General features: G+C 35.0%; 1 protein-coding gene across 1 annotated transcript; it reads left to right on the forward strand.

Annotated features, from left to right (window-relative positions):
- The first annotated feature begins 899 nt into the window (after positions 1 to 899).
- LOC135214653 (uncharacterized) lies at positions 900 to 11832 on the forward strand. Its single transcript, XM_064248989.1, has 2 exons — positions 900 to 908; positions 10906 to 11832. The coding sequence occupies exons 1-2, from the start codon at positions 900 to 902 to the stop codon at positions 11830 to 11832; spliced, it is 936 nt and encodes a 311-aa protein (XP_064105059.1).
- The last annotated feature ends 7544 nt before the right edge of the window (positions 11833 to 19376 follow it).

The raw sequence follows: 19376 nt of genomic DNA on the forward strand, positions 1-19376 counted from the left end.
TATGCTATTTCCTCAAGTATATGTTTATCTGACATGTCAGTCACTGCACAATTATTCGTTACGTATTTGAGATAAAGGAATCCATAAATTCCTAGTTATTTGAATTTTTGTTAGACCACCTCAAACATTCTCTCGAGGTCTTGTTCAGAAGTTGTGGTTTAAGAAAACTATTCATAAATATTTATGAAATTATGACTTTAAATCAAATATTCAGACAACAGGTGGAATGAAGAATTAAACAGTGGTGCTAGGTGCCAGATCTGGGTCAAAACTTATTGCACAACACCACTGAAATGTTAAAATGAAACACTTTGGGGATTTTATTGAGTCAAATGTTAAAAATCTGTAAGTGTCAACCTTTGACAACATTGCTATTCTTAGTTATTTTTAATCTTATTTTAATACATGTACGCATCCATTTTCATGTAGTCTTATATCCATATCTATGATTTATTTCTATTTTGACTTTTTATTTTTTACTTATATTTATTTGTTTGATTTCTATTCATTTATATTTATACTCATCTCTTAGCTTTACTTAATTTTATCTATTCATAATTTTGTTTTCTTTCATTTTATTCATTCATATTTGTCCTCCGTTTTATGATGCAATAATCATTTCTTCAATACTGACTAAACCTTGAGGTTAGCTGAAAATGTCAAGTACCAGAGTACGTCGTGTGATTCCATGAGGTCACTGTTCAACAATTCGCCGGAAACAGAGAAGTGACTAGTGTGCAAATATGCCCCTTGAAAGTTAAACTGGAATACCTCCCGACTGTTTTACTCCATGACTGAAGGATTGATTAAGACTGAAATTGCTGAGAGACCATTGGGTTCGGTTCCAGAAATAAATCGTACGTGTGTGTTTTTTTTTTTTACAAGACTCTATGCACACTATGAAGGAGGTAAAGTGTGTTCTACACAGCAACTTTAATGATATCATGCTTGCTGATTACTTAGTTTTCATAGGATAATGTCTCATAACGATCCCATTAAGATGCCAATTACTGTCTACGAGGTGAATAATTCACGAAGGCAAATCGCAGCGAATGACTGATTACGGAACAAATTCACCGTGAGGTTTGCACGCCTTCTTCAAACAGATTTGAAAATGAGTCTAGTGTATCTTCGTGTATATTTTCGGCAGTGCTTCGAATAAACACGGAGTTTTGGTAATTTTGTTGTTGTTGAGAGTTTAATGGTTGATACATGTCTGTGAGTGTAAAGTTTGGCTGTGAAGAAGAACTTTTGTCGTTTATTCTACATCCTATACATTGTGAACTTGAAAATGTAGAATAAGCTCCGAAAGTACTTGTTCAAAGTCCCGGTTTTCACTCACCTTCCTACGTGGATTTTATGATGATTCTCAAGCACGCGTTCAGTCGTGGTACATTGGATATACATATACACATGCATTTATATATATATATATATATATATATATATATATATATATATATATATATATATATATATATATATATATATATATATATATAATGATGATCAGTAGTAAACAGTCGTCCACCAAGTGAGGGTAACCACGTTCGACTTTTCACTAACTTTCAAGTCCAAACGGACCTCTGTTGACAGAAGGGTGAATTAGATGCCAGGAAATTATACATCCTGTAAAACGTGCAAAGGGCTTGTACCCTCATTCTAGACAATATTCTAAGGTCATCATCTTTGGGGTACATATATATTATTATGTAGGCTATATGTAAAACTGAATCACGAAAGTTTGGAATGTAATGAATATATAAATAAAAGCAAAATCCACAAAAGAAAGTGCAACAATGGCGTACCGCTGCAAGGCCTTTCGACTCTTGTCCTTTACTAAGCAGTCTGCTTAGTAAAGGACTGTGAGTCAAAAGGCCTTGCAGCGGTACGCCATTGTTTCACTTTCTTTTGTGGATTTTTGCCTTTATTTATATATTTGGATATATAATGTATATAATATACAATACATATACACATAAATACACGATTATATTATGAACCTCTCACACGAAGGTATTTATACTTAAATTTTAAAAAATTTAAAAATTGAATATGCCGAAGCAAACTGTACGTACCGCAATAATATAAAAATTCCATTTTATTTGTAAATAGTGTTATTATTTAAGGTGATAATAATGTAGACTACCAATGTCAAATAACTGCCCCACGTTAATATGAAGAATAAGCTTTTGAATGGATAAGCCTTCTATTTGCATGATGGACTAACCTTTAGATAGTATGATGAAATAGACTTGAGTTGCTTATCCTATTGGTTAGGATTTATTGAGTGATTTGGTGCATGGCACTGTATACCTATTCTATAATGCATATCAACACTTGAGAAACACTTTGATTTTTAATGCGGGTGATAAAATCTATGCTTGAATGAGCCGATTCTATATTAACTCAATAATCCTATGTCCGAATGAGCTGATTTTATATTAACTCGATAATCATATGTTCGAATGAGCTGATTTTATATTAACTCGATAATCCTGTTCGAATGAGCTGATTTTATATTAACTCGATAATCTTATGTTCAAATGAGCTGATTTTATATTAACTCGATAATCATATGTTCAAATGAGCTGATTCTATATTACTCGATAATCATATGTTTGAATGAGCTGATTTTATATTAACTCGATAATCATTTGTTTGAATGAGCTGATTCTATATTAACTCGATTTTATATCAATGCAATAATCTTATGTTCAAATAAGCTGATTTTATATTAACTCGATAATCATTTGTTCAAAAAGGAGCTGATTCATATTACTCGTAATCATAGTTCGAAATGCAGCTGATTTGAATTAACTCAATATTCATATATTTAATGAGCAGATTTATATTAAACTCAATAATCATAGTTCAAAATGAGCTGATCCTATTACCGATATAGCAAATGTCGAATGGTGATTTTTATATTAATCAACATTCCATTTGTTGAATGAGCTGATTTTATATTAACTCGACAATGATATGCTCGAATGAGCTGATTCTATGTTAACTCGATAATCTTATGTTCAAATGAGCTGATTTTATATTAACTCAATAATCATATGTTCGAATGAGCTGATTTTATATCAATTCGATAATCTTATGTTCGAATAAGCTGATTTTATATTAACTCGATACTCATATGTTCGAATGAGTTGATTTTATATTAACTCGATAATCATAAGTTTGAATGAGCTGATTTTATATTAACTTCATAATCATAAGTTCAATTGAGCTGATTTCTTATTAACTCGATAATCATGATAGAATGAGCTGATTTTGTTTAAACGTTAAACCTCGTATAATAAATGTTCGAATGAGATGATTTTATATTAACTCGATAATAAGCTTCCGAATGAGCTGATTCTATATTAAACTCGATAATCATGTTAGAATGAGCTGATTTTATGTTAACTCGATAATATGTTCGAATGAGCTGATTTTATATTAACTCGATAATAAGTTCGAATGAGCTGATTCTATATTAACTCGATAATCATATGTTCGAATGAGCTGATTTTATATTAACTCGATAATAAGTTCGAATGAGCTAATTCTATAGTAACTCGAATAAATCATATGTTCGCAATGAGCTGATTTTATATTAACTCGATAATAAGTTCGAATGAGCTGATTCTATATTAACTCGATAATCATATGTTTGAATGAGCTGATTTTATATGAAGCGATAATCTTATGTTCGAAGAAGCTTGTTTTATATTAACTCAATAATCATATGTTCGAATGAGCTGATTTTATATTATCTTAATAATCATGTTCGAATGAGCTGATTTTATATTAACTCGATAATCTCTACTTGATAATCATATGTTCGAATGAGCTGATTTTATATTAACTAAGTTTTAGATAGTTCTGTATAAAAGTAAGAAATATGAAATACTCATTATGTGTTTTTGCATGAACACACAGCAAGGGAAAAATACAGGAAAATGAACTTGGTATGAAACGTTACCATCTCACAAAAACATTTGCCAGTCATGTTACAATTTGTGCTTAAAGGAAACTCATTATGCGATGAAAAGTTTTTTCAGTAAGAAGTTTTGCAGTTGAGTGTTTGGTGTGAGTAATCATCCTGAATTTGGTATTTATGAAATACGCAAAATTTCCGCCTAAAAGACTACCTTGTTGTTGTTCTTGTTCTTGTTCAAGGAGTAAGGAAATGTCTGTGGAAGAGCCTAAAGAGGTCTCAAAAAGGTGTTTTGCGTTGAGTTAAAGATACTGGAATTTTAGGATGGGATATTTATGACTTATTTGTTAGAATGAAAATGTAAAAACTAAATAATGTGCATATTAAACAGTACAGAGAAATTATTTCCAAGTAAAATATAGCGTATTTTTTTCGTTAGTGAAACAAGGTTCTATTTGACAGTAGAGTTTAGCACGTTTAATTTACGTTAAGATAGGAATATAATGTTTACAACTTATACATGAGGGGAAAATCTTGCACACGTCCCGAGTAAGCTGGGTGTCGGACCCCCCATCTCACCCCCCCCCGCCCCCCCCCCCTCCCCCCCCCCCCCCCCCCCCCCCCTTTTATAGGTACATTATTCTTCAACCTGTTTGTGAAGGGGAGTAACAAGGTGTTGTGTGTTCAGTACTATGACTCTCGATTCTTGGGTTGATTTCCTATTTAATTTGTATAGCTTTTTTTCTTATAACGCGTCAGTCTGAAGGCAAAAAGAAGCTTGAGTATAATATAATCGTTACTATTTATTTAATCCATAAGACATTGCATTAACGTGCATGGGACATGTAAATTCCTGCTTTAATTTCAACACCTAAATTCGTCAAGGTATGAGTGAGCCTAAGCTTCATTTCACAAAAGAAAACCTCAGGTGAAGATAATATAATAATCCAGTTTGAAATTCTTCGGACATAAATGTGACTTTCCTTTCATTTTCCGTGATTTAACACTAATTCTTCGTTCTTTCTATAGGAAGGCATACATTTCTAACACCCAAAGGAACTTATTCAGTTTGAAATAATATCACAGCAGCTGGTAAAACCATTAAATGCAACACTCATTACGGTCTGACAGATAGTACAAGTGGTGTTATGCTGCTAAGTTTAAGCTAAAACCGAAGAAGGCGAGCTAATAGATTTGGAATACAGAATACATATTTAGTCTTATGAATGAACGACTTGATCACGAAATATATAAAACATGATGCTATGTATAAATAGAGGTAATGCCACGGAAGACAATGAAAAGACGAGAACCGCCGAGATCTTTCGGTCTTAACGACCTTTTACTATTTGCCTATAGTTAAAGGGTCGTAAAGACCGAAAGATGTCGGCAGTTCACGTTTTTTTTTTCATTTTCCTTCTTGGCATTAACTTTATTTTTTCTTACGAATATAAAGTACCACCAATCTATAATAACAAAACTCAACTAGTCCCCAGTTTTCCCTCTTGACTGTATGCAACCGCCTGTATTGAATGATTAAAATGACCACGAACATACAGAAGGTAGCTTATTGATTATTAAAGGTGAGTCACAGCGAACGCAACTGTGTTTGTGTGTTGACTTATTCGCATTCATATGCGGAGAACGTCTCCGGTAATGGCGCGGGGGGGTGGGGGGGGGGCGGGGGGGGGGCTGTTCATCTTTTTGGATCCGCGATCACGTATCCTTTCACAAACCCTTTGGAATGATGAGGATCCTCTTAATGCTTTGTTTTGAGGGGTGAATACTCCGCTTCAGAATGTTACGAATTCTAATATACTTATAGAAGTGGTTTCTGGTTCCTCCAGACATTGTTTCAAGTGGTAAATATCCTTGTGCGGATTGTTGTGAGTGGCAAAATATCGGATAAATTGTTTTGAGCGGTAAATACCATATACATCGCTTTGAGCGTCAACTATGACATAAATTTCTTGAGAGGCAAAAAATGAATTGTTTTGAGTGGTAAATACCCTTAAGTAGATTGTTTTGAATGGTGGTAAATATCATCCCAAGCGTTATTCAAGTAGGTAATATCCTCTGGTACGATGGATATTATGACCTTTCGTTGAGGATAATTCCACATGTCTCTGATACATTGCTTCAGTGTCATGGTTTTGGCCTTTGTAGTACAATGAGATGTCAATATGATACCAACTTAATCAATATTTTCAGTGCTGAGGATTTATAAGAAAACTGTAATGAGGATTTCTTTACTTTTCTGTAATATGTATATATATATATATATATATATATATATATATATATATATATATATATATATATATATATAATATATTCTTGAGTCCAGTGGTCAACCTTTTTATTACCACGCCCCCTCTAGGAGTTGGTCCTTCCCTCCACGACGCCCCCACACCCCCCGTTGCATCTATGAATAAATTCCCTCCCAGATTTAAAGGAAAATAATAAAAAAGAAAGAGAAGGGGTTTCGAGGGACAGGGAGGGAGGTAAATAATTACAAAACATGGTGAGCCCAACGAGTCTAACTAGAGTAGTAGACTCTACGAAACTAACGTTGTAGACTAGAGTAGTAGACTACACGAAACTAACGTTGGTGACAGAATAACGAGTACAATTAAAGAATTTTTTATTTTTCTCTAGGGCTCACGCCTCCCCTGGAAATTGCTGACGCCCCCTAGGGAGGCGCCCCCACCCCCCCAGTCGAGAACCGCTGCTCTAGTCCGTTAGCATGACCACATCAAAACTAATGAATGGATCTTTACTTTTAAAAAAATTACTACAACCTCGAGATCTACTGTTACTTTTGCAGAGAATCTGAGCTTGTCTGGTTTTTTTTTTTTTTGTAAATGAATGCTATTGTGCCAGCTTTGTCTCTCCGTCCGTCCGTCCGCACTTTTTCTGTACACCTTCAGATCTAAAAAAAAAAACTACCGAGAATAGAGGGCTGCAAATTGGTATTTTGATCATCCACCCTCCAATCATCAGACAAACCAAATTGCACCTCTATAGCCTCAGTAGTTTTTATTTTATTTAAGTTAACCATGGATCATGCATCTGGCAGCGCTTTCCGGAGGTAAGGGACGCACCCTCACTCTATCGCATCTGGCTAGTGACTAAAGAGCTGAAGGTCACAGACTCATGGTTTTTGGTTTTATACAGTATTATACGTTGTACAGAAAACTCAATTTCTTCGGAGCATTATTTATTTGTTTTTTACTGGGTACTCAACTTTTATTGTGACCAAAGTGCATTTAAAGGACACAAAAATGGTGTAAATTATTTAGTGACCATGGCAATTGTTCATAGTATTGGTGAATGAAATTTTAAGAGACTTAGTACTGCCCTTTTTAGCATAATTTGTAAAAAGTAGGAAACTACTAGATTCATAACAATAAAAAAAAGCGAATGCACAACGATAACGATAAAAATAAGTTTTTAAAACTTTCGAATTAATAAAGTAAGGTAGACATTTTCCAGAAATTTCATCAGTATCACTGACAATCATAAAAAGTCAAAATATCTTCGTTACACGTGCAACAAATGCATGTCATCGTGCTTGAATAATGCATTAAAAGCACCGATATATTCTTTCTACAAAACAGGGAGTGATGACGTGAAATGCATTTTATCAAATGAGTTGCCTCATATTTAAAAAAAATCATCCATTTTCCTAGGTATATTTTCTAATATTCAAACCATACACCTATATATTCCCAAGTTTGGTATACAGATAATTTATACAAAGATTACAAAATATACAATCGGTTGTAACTGAAAACAAGTAAAAAATGCGGCGAAATTTCTTCGGCACAGTCAAGTTTTCTGTACAACGTACAATGCTGTAAAAAACCATCAGCTATGATAACCGGTAGCACTTCAGTTGCTTCCCAGATGCGGCAGAGTGAGGGTGCGTCCCACGCCGCCAGAAAGCGCTGTCAGATGCACGGCCCCTGGCTAACTTTTACCTTAAATGAAATAAAAACTGCTGAGGCTAGAGGGCTGCAATTTGATATGTTTGATGACTGGAGGATAGATGATCAACATACCAATTTGCAGCCTTCTAACCTCTGTAGTTTTTTTAGATCTGTGGCGGGCAGAAAAAAAATGCGGACAATAGTGTTATTTTACTAGATAAAAAAAGAAAAAAAACTGAAGTCGACGTACGTACGAAGGAAATGATTACCACACGCAACTATGGGTTACTGTTCTCTGTTTTTTTATTTTATATATATATATATATATATATATATATATATATATATATATATATATATATATAATATATATTACATATAAATTAAGAAACAGAAGATGGGAGTAGTATCGATATATATATATATATATATATATTATATATATATATAATATATATATATATATATATATATATATATATATATATATAAATTAAAGAAACAGAAGATGGGAGTGATATCGTATATATATATATATATATATATATATATATATATATATATATATATATATATATCTATATGTGTGTGTGGTGTGTGTGTGTGTGTGTGTGTGTGTGTGGTGTGTGTATGTACGTGTGTGTACGCCAGCGCCCATGTTGTTTACTCTGAACTTTTTTTTTTACGAACCAACACGTCTGAAGCATCGACTGCCCAGTAATTAAAGGACTGACGTGTAAAAGGTTTCGTTCGGATTAAACCGTAAATAGCCTTCAGGCATTAAGACTGGATGACGTCAGCGGTCGCAATCGCCTCCCTATGAGCTGCGATCATCCTAATGGCGGCAATCGTCTGTATGGAACCCTGTATTGAATTCCTCGAAGGAGAAGGAGAAAGGGGAAGGCAGCGAATTTCACAGCTTAAAATTCGAGGAGTTTAAATGGAGAGAGAGAGAGAGAGAGAGAGAGAGAGAGAGAGAGAGAGAGATTGAATTTCTCTGGTACTGGAAGTGTGTACGTACGTGTGTGTGTATGTACCTGTGTTTTAGAGAGAGAGAGAGAGAGAGAGAGAGAGAGAGAGAGAGAGAGAGGAGAGATTGAATTTCATTGGTACTGGAAGTGTGTACGTACATGTGCGTGTATGTGCCTGTGTTTTAGAGAGAGAGAGAGAGAGAGAGATATTGCAGTTCCTTCTATTGGAATGTAGGTGTGCGTATGTCTGAGAGAGAGAGAGAGAGGAAGAGAGAGAGAAAGAGAGAGAGAAGAGAAGAAGAGGAGAGAGACGAGAGAGAGAGAGAGAGAGAGAGAGAGAGAGAGAGAGAGATAACATTTTATTTAGAATAAGAAATGCTCCTTCACATTCACTAATACTCTAAGACTGAGAATTTTCTAAAATATCCACGTGTGCGTTAATCATTTACGAGTGTGCATAAGGAAGCGTAAAGAAATCAATCAGTAAATAAAAATACAGATTTTGAGGAACTATTAACCATGAATTTTTACGATACGATAAGAACTGTTGCAGTTAACGATTTTTTATCCTGTCAGAATTCTCTGGGGTGGGATGACTTTACCAATGGCAAAATTGGGTGAGAGCTGATTGTGATATACAGTTGCTGAAAGAAATATGTGGCAAGTACCAAGTTCTTAAAAATTTACTTAAGTAAAATTAAAATTCTATCATATATATATGTATATAATATAATTAATATTAATATATATATATATATATATATATATATATATATATATATATATATATATATATATATACATATGAGAGTTCGTATATTTTACTAATGTAAAGTATGTGGAACTTGATACTTTCCACATACTATAGATATATATATATTATATATATATATATATATATATATATATATATATATATATAATATATATATATATATATATAAGACAATCAACCACAATTAACATGTATGTTAAACGGTGAAAAAAGAACGTTCAATAAATGATATCACCATATTGTATAACATAAAATAAATTCTTTCTTTTTATGAAGTTAAAGTTCCCCTTTAAAGTAATTCTGTACAAAAGGAATGATTATATAGCTGATTTCATTTAATATTCGTATTTTCGTATGAAAGATTAAGATCAAGGTCTTATTGAGATCTAGTTGCTGTTAGTTACCGCTCGCTAATTATGAATTACAACTTTGATCGTAATTATGAATTACAACTTTGATCGTAAGTGGTTTATCGGAGACATGACCCACCATCTCCGTGCCTTAGATTCAATTCCCATTGTTGTTTTTGGTATTTAACTGTGTGCATGTCTGCATTAACCGCTGACAAACAAGATTAAAAAAAAATGCAGCGATGGTTTTTATCAATGAACAAATTCAGCAAGCAAATTTTTCATATCATTACTAGAAATTTTGTAATGCTATGAATAAACAAGGTATGATTCGACCTCTAGCTTACTCGAGGCGCATGCTAAAATCTACAGTCAAATAGAGCGTTGTTTCACCAACGAAAATTAAATAAATACGCTATATTTTATTAAAAATCTTCAACTTAACGCGAAACACCTTTTTCAGACCTTTTTAAGCTTCCCTAACCAACCCCCCCTACCCCACAATAACAACAACAAAGTAGTTTGCAAGGCTTACTCCCCGAGTAGGCGAAAAACAAGAGCATCTTTTCATCTTAAATAGATCAATATAAAAACTCCTAAAAGGCTGAAAATGGCAGGAAGCCCTAAGAGAAAACTTCCATTTAAAATAAAAGTATTATAACTCTTTTTTTTTTCTTCCTCTCAATAACATGAAAATATTAAAAATGGTAGATCTGACTTAAGAAAAAAAAAAACTATGATTGTAGGTTTTCCTATTGCCTCTTTGAGTGAATCGGTAATAATTTTTGGCAGTTTTTTTTTTTTTATATAAATCAAGATGACTGAGTTTCTAGTTTTCACCAAAAACTCCAGATACATAGTATGATATGATTAGAAATGTTTAATCAATTATTTCAGATACGTTATTGAATGACAACTAATCCTCTTATTTCTTTCTGTCTTCCAGGTCAAAGTGTGGTTCCAGAACAAGAGGTCGAACTACAAGAAGGCGATGAAGGTCTTGCAAGCGGGAGGTGACCCCGGCCTGCCCAAGGGCGCTCCCGTCGTCCCGGGATCTCCTCTCTGCTCGTCGCCCGTTTCGGCGACTTCGCCACTCCAGCCCTACACGACGCCCCTTCCGATCAGCCCCCCGTCGCTGACCCACTCCCCGAATCAGATGCCTTACTCCCACTCGACTTCGCTCGTCTCCTCTCATTCGCACAACCCTTATTCTCTGCCGAAAAAGACGGACGGCCTGGGCGATTCTCAAGGCCTCGAGAGCTCTCGCGAGATGGGGGCCCACACCCCTAGCATGGGCCACCCTCCTCCTCCTCCCCCTCCCCCGCATCCACCTCAGTCCTCACAACATATGGGACACCTACCGCAACAGTATTCCCCATACACGCCTCCTGAGTCTCACGGGCACCTTCAAGTCTCTCAGCCACAGGACATGCCCAATCCACCGTCGCCCAACGCGATGTCCAGCGCCGGCCACCATCCCCCTACTTCTATAGCAAGCCACTGCTATCAGCAGCAGCAGCAGCAGCAACAGAGCCACCTGTCCCATTACCACGCCCATCATCCGAGCCACAGCAGCCCGCTGCAGTCGTCCCAGGACTCGCCCCACATGAGTCTCTCAGGGTCGTCCTCCTGCCTGCCCCAGTCCCAGAACCATCTTCTGTATCCACCTGTGAAGGAGGAGTACTTGCCTCCTCCTCCTCCTCCTCCTCCGCCGCCATCCTCATCGCCTCAGGTCCCGAACAGCAGCATAGCGCATCAGCCCCCGCCCCCTTCTTCGCCCCAGAATTCCTACCACTGGCAGCCCGTGAAGCAAGAGCACCCATCATACCCTTACTCTTGGTACAACTCGGATCATCTGCACCTTTACCATTAACCCGAGGCCAGAGTGCAATGACTGAAGTTGATTGAAGCCTTTGCCCAGCAAACAGAATAATATTCCTTCGAGAATGCCCTCGACGCTTACATTAAGCGGAACACTTATTGACTTGCCCATCGAAACGACTGCATCAGATGTTTGACATCTCGTGGATTCACACTCTTGTCGATCTGTCCATTTTGTAAATGAGATTTATTCTGTATAGGAGTATTGTCTGTCTTATTTAAAGAAAAACCTCGTTTCACTTGATTCGTTTCCAACCGATTCATTATCGTAGTAGACTTTAAAGCTTCTTTTCGTGTGTGTAAAGAAACGACCCTAGAACAGATTCACACATAATAGGATCGAGATTTATGTGTCAACTCCGTCAAAACTGGATATCAGCGTCTCCGGCGTCCTTAGCCGCCCTCAGTTCTGCACGAATCAAGATACCTCGATCTCATTCCACAGACGTTTATCCGTTTTCTCTTCATGATCGTCATTATCATCATCATTACCATCTCCACCTCGGTCAGCTTCAGGAGGAAATTTTTCAACCAGTCAATCTGAAAAATGTCAACTCACTGAAGCGGTGTTGCCACAGAGAGATCAGCATAAAATTTTCACATTCCATCCTCACACCATTCCATTCACGAAAACTTTTTCGTCTTAGCTATAGGATGTACTATACATGACTTCACGAACACGTTTTAATTCAGCGTAGTCTCTTCTTCGTTAGATGACAGGAAAGTAGGTCAGACTTCTGAAAATAGTTTTTTTGTACTTAAAGGTTTGCGGCGAACGGGAATAATTCTAGTGGTTGTTGTTAGTAGTTATGATAATTTCACTGACGTAAGGTTTAATTTAAAATAAAATATTATTTAGTAGTGACAATAGTTTCACCGGAATAAGATTTAAAAAAAAAACCACATGGGATAGGGAATGTTTGACAAGTCGTATGGAGCTATGGATAAATTCATCTATGCGTCATTGACATTTTACCTGACTAATAATTTTATCAATATACATTTTAGATGATAATTTTATGCTAAATTTATGCGAGATTATTTGACAAAAGGCGCCATTTGTCTCCAACGGTTTGTCATCAACTTTCCGATTCTTGCTTCAGTTCTGGAGGGTAAAGTGAATCTTTTTTTTCTATCAGTTTGGACTTTTAAGTTTCTTTCAGGAATCCCGTCTCACGTTTCTTTTAGGAATCATGTTTCTTTCAGGAATCAAGTATCTTTTAGGAATCACGTTTCTTTTAGGAATCATGCTTCTTTCAGGAATTGTTTCTAAAAGGAATCAAATTTCTATTAGGAATCACTTTTCTTTCAGTAATCAAGTTTCTTTTAGGAATCACGTTTCTTTGAGGAATCATGCCTCTTTAAGGAATTGTCTCTAAAATGAATCGAGTTTCCTTTAAGAATCATGTTTCTTTTAGAAATCATGTCTCTTTCAGGAATCACGTTTCTTTCAGGAATCACATTTCTTTTAGGAATCAAATTTCTTTTAGGAATCACGTTTCTTTTAGGAATCATATTTCTTTTGGGAATCGTGTTTCTTTTAGGAATCAAATTTCTTTTAGGAATAACGTTTCTTTTAGGAATAATGTTTCTTTTAGGAATCGTGTTTCTTTTAGGATTTGTTTCTAAAAGGAATTGAGTTTGCTTTAGGAATGATGTTTCTTATAAGAGCAGAAGAATTGTGTTTCTTATGGAAATCATGTTTCTTATAGGAATCATGTTTCTTTTAGGAATCGTGTTTCACTTAGGAATCATATCTCCTTTACAAATCATGTGTAATATAGGAATCATGTTTCTTCAGGAAACACGTTTCTTTTGTTAATCATGTTGCTTATAGAATCGTGTTCCTACCTTATAGGAATCGATGTTTCTATCTTATAGGAATCGTCCTTCTTTTAGGAATCGTTCTTCGTTTATGAATCGTTCTTCTGTTTTTAATAGTGTTTCCATCCTAACTCTTCCCTACCTCTGCGCTTATCATATTTGCTTATCTACCTAACTGTGTCTGTCTTCTTTTATACAATATTTATATAAAATAAACATCTCTTTTGTCTATCATCACATTATCTGCGCTGCCCCCTTCTCTCTCTCTCTCTCTCTCTCTCTCTCTCTCTCTCTCTCTCTCTCTCTCTCTCTCTCTCTCTCTCTCTCTCTCTCTCTCTCATTTATGAAGTAACTGCATTAGGTAAACAGCACCGAACATGAAACATTGTACATAGACAAAAAAAGACTGGCGTCTCGATTATTCAGTTGAATAGTTAATGAACTGATTAGCACCTTTGGTAATTAGCAAATTAGTTGACTGACTGGCGAGTCCAACGATCAGATAACTAACTATTCCTACCGATTAATTGAGAGGCCGTTTATAGTTGTTGACGTCAGGAAAAAAATTTTTTTTTTCTTCGGTAGTACCTATGAGAAAAAAATTAAAAAAAAAACTGAAATCTATGTCTGTGAAAAAGACTTGAAATCTACTTCCATGTTAATAAAAATGTCTAAAACAAATCGACGTCTGTTTTATTGCACCGTGATGTGTTGCAGCGTGTTAATGAGAGGTAATACCAGGCTAATTTATGCTAATGAATGCATTTATACACTGAGAGGACAGCTGTCACGATGCGATCTCTCTCTCTCTCTCTCTCTCTCTCTCTCTCTCTCTCTCTTGGATCCGTTGATTAAGTTATCAAATAAGTAGCAGAGGGGATGGTGGGGGAGTCGATTAAGGCTCTTCCGAAACAAATTTCATTGCCAAGAAAAAACAAAAATGAATCGCTCTTTTTTTTTTTTTTGAGCATAGTAGGGTACAAGAGATCGAAAGTAACCGCCCAGCATTGGGTAAAAAAAATGAAAATAACTATTCACTGCAGGGTAAGGCAAAAGAAAATAACTGTTCATTGCTGAGTAAATGAACGTGGAAAGTAACTGTCTCCTATTAGCAATAAAAACGATGTAAAATAACTATCCACTGTTGGGTATGACAATAATGGAAAATAATGATCCACTATAGAAGAGAAAAGATGTTAGAAAAACGTCGTATCTCGGAAAAAAATTAAAATAAATATAATAATAACAACAACAACAACAACAACAACAACAATAATACTAATAATAATAATAATAATAATAAAATAATAATAATAATAATAATCAATAATAAGAATAATAAAATAAATAATAATAATAATAATAAATATAATAATAATAATAATAATTTGGGAAAGTGAAAAATGGAAATGAAATTTCCAGGGAGTGAAAAAGATGGGGATAAATTCCTGGTAGTGAAAAAGATGGGAATAAATAAATTCCTGGGAGTGAAAAAGATGGGAATAAATAAAATCCTGGGAGTGAAAAAGATGGGGATAAATAAATTCCTGGGAGTGAAAAAGATGGGAATAAATAAATTCCTAGGAGTGAAACAGATGGGGATAAAAATTTCCAGGAGGTGGAAAAGATGGGAATAAAAATTTCCCAGGGAGTGAAAAAGAGAGGAATAAAAAAAATCTCAGAGAGTGAAAAAGATGGGGATGAAAAAAATATCTCAGGAAGTGAAATAGATGGGGATAAAAATTCCGAGAGTGAAAAAGATGGGGATAATAATTCCCAGGGAGTGAAAAAGATGGGAATAAAAAAATTTCCAGGGGTGGAAAAGATGGGAATAAAAATTCCCAGGAAGTGAAAAAGGTGGAGATAAAAATTCCCAAAGAGGGAAAATGATGGGGATTCAAAAATCACAAGAATTGAAATAGATGGGGATAAAGAATTCCCAGGGAGTTAAAAAGATGATGATAAAAAGAACTCAGGGAGTGAAAAAGATGGGAATCAAAAGATACCCAGGGAATAAAAAAAAAATACCCAGGAAGTGAAAAAGATGGCAACAAAAAAATTCCCAGGAAGTGAAAAAGATGTGGGTAAAAAATTACCAAGAAGTGAAAAAATGGGAATAAAAGAATTCCCAGGGAGTAAAAAAGACGGGAATAAAAAATACCCAGGAATGCAAAAGATGGCGATAAAAAAATTCTCAGGAAGTGAAAAAGATGGGAATAAAAAAATTCCCAGGGAGTGATAAAGATGCGCATAAAAATTACCAGGGAGTGAAAAAGTTGGAGATAAAAAAAATATTCAGGGAGTGATAAAGATGAGTACGAAAAAATTAACAAGGAATGAAAAATATGGGGATAAAAAAATTCCCACGGAGTGAAAAAGATAGGGATAAAAATTCCTAGGGGGTTTAAAAGATGTGAATAAAAAATACCCATGGAATGAAAAAGATGGTGATAAAAATTCCCAGGGAGTGAAATAGATGGGGATAAAAAAAATCCCAGAGTAAAAAAGATGGGGCTAAAAAATCCCAGGTAGTGGAAAAGATGGGAATAAAAAATTTTCAGGGAGTAAAAAAGATGGATAAAATATTCCCAGGGAGTGAAAAAATTTTGGATAAAAAATTCTCAGGAAGTAAAAAAGATGGAGATAAAAAATTCCCAGGGAGTGAAAAAGATCTAGACAAAAAAACTCCCAAGGAGTGAAAAAATGTGGATAAAAAATTCCCAGGGAGTGAAAAAGATCTAGATAAAAAAACTCCCTGGGGGTGAAAAATTGTGGATAAAAAATTCCCAGGGAGTGAAAAAGATCTAGATAAAAAAACTCCCAAGGAGTGAAAAAATGTGGATAAAAAACTCCCAAGGAGTGAAAAAATGTGGATAAAAAACTCCCAAGGAGTGAAAAAATGTGGATAAAAAACTCCCAAGGAGTGAAAAAAATGCGGATAAAAAATTCCCAGGGAGTGAAAACGATCTAGATAAAAAAAACTCCCAAGGAGTGAAAAAATGTGGATAAAAAAATTCCCAGGGAGTGAAAAAGATCTAGATAAAAAAAACTCCAGGCTGGAAAAAATGTGGATAAAAAAATCCCAAGGATGTGGCAAAAAAAAATGTGGATAAAAAACCCCAAGGATGTGGAAAAAAATGTGGATAAAAAACTCCCAAGGAGTGAAAAAAATGCGGATAAAAAATTCCCAGGGAGTGAAAACGATCTAGATAAAAAAAACTCCCAAGGGGTGAAAAAATGTGGATAAAAAAATTCCCAGGGAGTGAAAAAGATCTAGATAAAAAAACTCCCAAGGAGTGAAAAAATGTGGATAAAAAACTCCCAAGGAGTGAAAAAAAATGTGGATAAAAAACTCCCAAGGAGTGAAAAAATGTGGATAAAAAACTCCCAAGGAGTGAAAAAAATGCGGATAAAAAATTCCCAGGGAGTCGATCAAAGTGAAAACGATCTAGATAAAAAAAAACTCCAAGGAGTGAAAACAATGGGATAAAAAAATTCCAGGAGAGTGAAAAAAGATCTAGATAAAAAAACTTCCCAAGGAGTGATAAAAATGGGATAAACAACTCCCAAGGAGTGAAAAAAAAATGCGGATAAAAAATTCCCAGGGAGTGAAAAAGATCTAGATAAAAAAAAATCCCAAGGGGTGAAAAAATGTGGATAAAAAATTCCCAGGGAATGAAAAAGATCTAGATAAAAAAAACTCCTAAGGAGTGAAAAAATTTGGATAAAAAACTCCCAAGGAGTGAAAAAAAATGTGGATAAAAAATTCCCAGGGAGTGAAAAAGGTCTAGATAAAAAAACTCCCAAGGAGTGAAAAAATGTGGATAAAAAACTCCCAAGGAGTGAAAAAATGTGGATAAAAAAACTCCCAAGGAGTGAAAAAATGTGATAAAAAAACTTCCAAGGGTGTGAAAAAAAATGTGGATAAAAAAATTCCCAGGAATGAAAAAGATTAGATAAAAACTCCCAACGGGAAAAAAGTTGGAAAAAACCCAAAAAAATGTGGAATACAAAAAACTCCCCAAGGATGAAAAAAAAATGTGGAATAAAAAAACTCCCAACGGAAAAAGTGGACAAAAAACCCATGCTTAGTAAAAAACTCCAAAAGGAGTGAAAAAAATGCGGAATAAAAAAATTCCCAAGGGAAGTGAAAAAACGGAAAAAAATCCCAAGGATAAAAAAAAACAAACTTCCCAAGGGAGTTGAAAAATCTTGGATAAAAAAAATTCCCAAGGAGTGAAAAATGGGTGATCTAGATAAAAAAACTCCCAAAGGAGTGAACATGTGGAATAAAAAATTCCCAGGGAATCAAAAAAAACTCCCTAAGGAGTGATGATAAAAAACCGGATAAAAAATTCCCAGGGAGTGAAAAAGATCTAGATAAAAAAACTCCCAAGGAGTGAAAAAATGTGGATAAAAAACTCCCAAGGAGTGAAAAAGGAAAAAAACTAAGGATAAAAAATTCCCCAGGGGTGATGTGGATAAAAAAAAATTCCCAGGGAATGAAAAAGATCTAGATAAAAAAAACTCCCAAGGAGTGAAAAAATGTGGATAAAAAAAACTCCCAGAAGGGATGTGTAAAAAAAAAACTCCCAAGAAAAAAGGTGATGAGGATAAAAAAACTTACCCAGGAGGGTGAAAAAGATCTAGATAAAAAAACTCCCAAGGAGTGAAAAAATGTGGATAAAAAAATCCCAAAAAAGAAAAAAAATGGAGAAAAAAAATTTAGATCAAAAAAAAAAACTCCCAAGGTAGTGAAAAAATGATAAAACTCCGGAGTGAAAAAACGGTCCCAAGAAAAAATACCCAAGGAGTGAAAAAATGTGGATAAAAAACTCCCAAGGAGTGAAAAAAATGCGGATAAAAAATTCCCAGTGAGTGAAAAAGATGCTGATAAAAAATTGATTTCAGATAAAAAAAAAAAAAATAACTGCCCAGTTTGTTACAAAAACGATGGAAAGTAACCGGCCACTATGATTGACAAATGTCGGATCAGCTATTTACCAAAACTGAATGTATTATGAATACATGATGGGATGTGTCACTGAATGAGATAAAAGAGAAAAATATACCGACTGTGTGTTAGTGCTGAGTGAGAACTGAAAGGTAACAGATGCTGGGAGAAAACACATCATATTGATACAACTTCTTCTTTGTATATATCGACAGCTAAACTGACAGCCATGTTTACTCTTCTCAAGGGAAGTGCAATTAATATTCTTGGTAAATTCAAAGGAATTTGAGTATCAATGTTTTTTTTTTCCACTGAATGATAGCTGATACTCGTCTGGTCTCTACTTATGCACCCCTGTGTTTGAAAAGCATTTACACAAACACACAGGAGTATATACACATTCTCTCCTCTCTCTCTCTCTCTCTCTCTCTCTCTCTCTCTCTCTCTCTCTCTTTCGAGAGCCTTATAGTGTCAATGGTAACGCGTTCACCTCACAACTACATAAAACACGGAAAGTGAAGTTATGTGCTTGTTTCCTAAGAAATCCTTTGATGGTTATTCAATAGCAGCTGGACAGAGAGAGAGAGAGAGAGTAGTCCGTCAGTGTTTGCCTACACTATACGGGAGAGCCTCGAACGAGGTTACCCTCACTCCTTTGGGGCGAAATCATTTAGGATCTCTCTCTCTCTCTCTCTCTCTCTCTCTCTCTCTCTCTCTCTCTCTCTCTCATATATATATATATATATATATATATATAT

This window comes from Macrobrachium nipponense, chromosome 46 (assembly GCF_015104395.2).
Source record: "Macrobrachium nipponense isolate FS-2020 chromosome 46, ASM1510439v2, whole genome shotgun sequence".
Lineage (NCBI taxonomy): Eukaryota > Metazoa > Arthropoda > Malacostraca > Decapoda > Palaemonidae > Macrobrachium > Macrobrachium nipponense.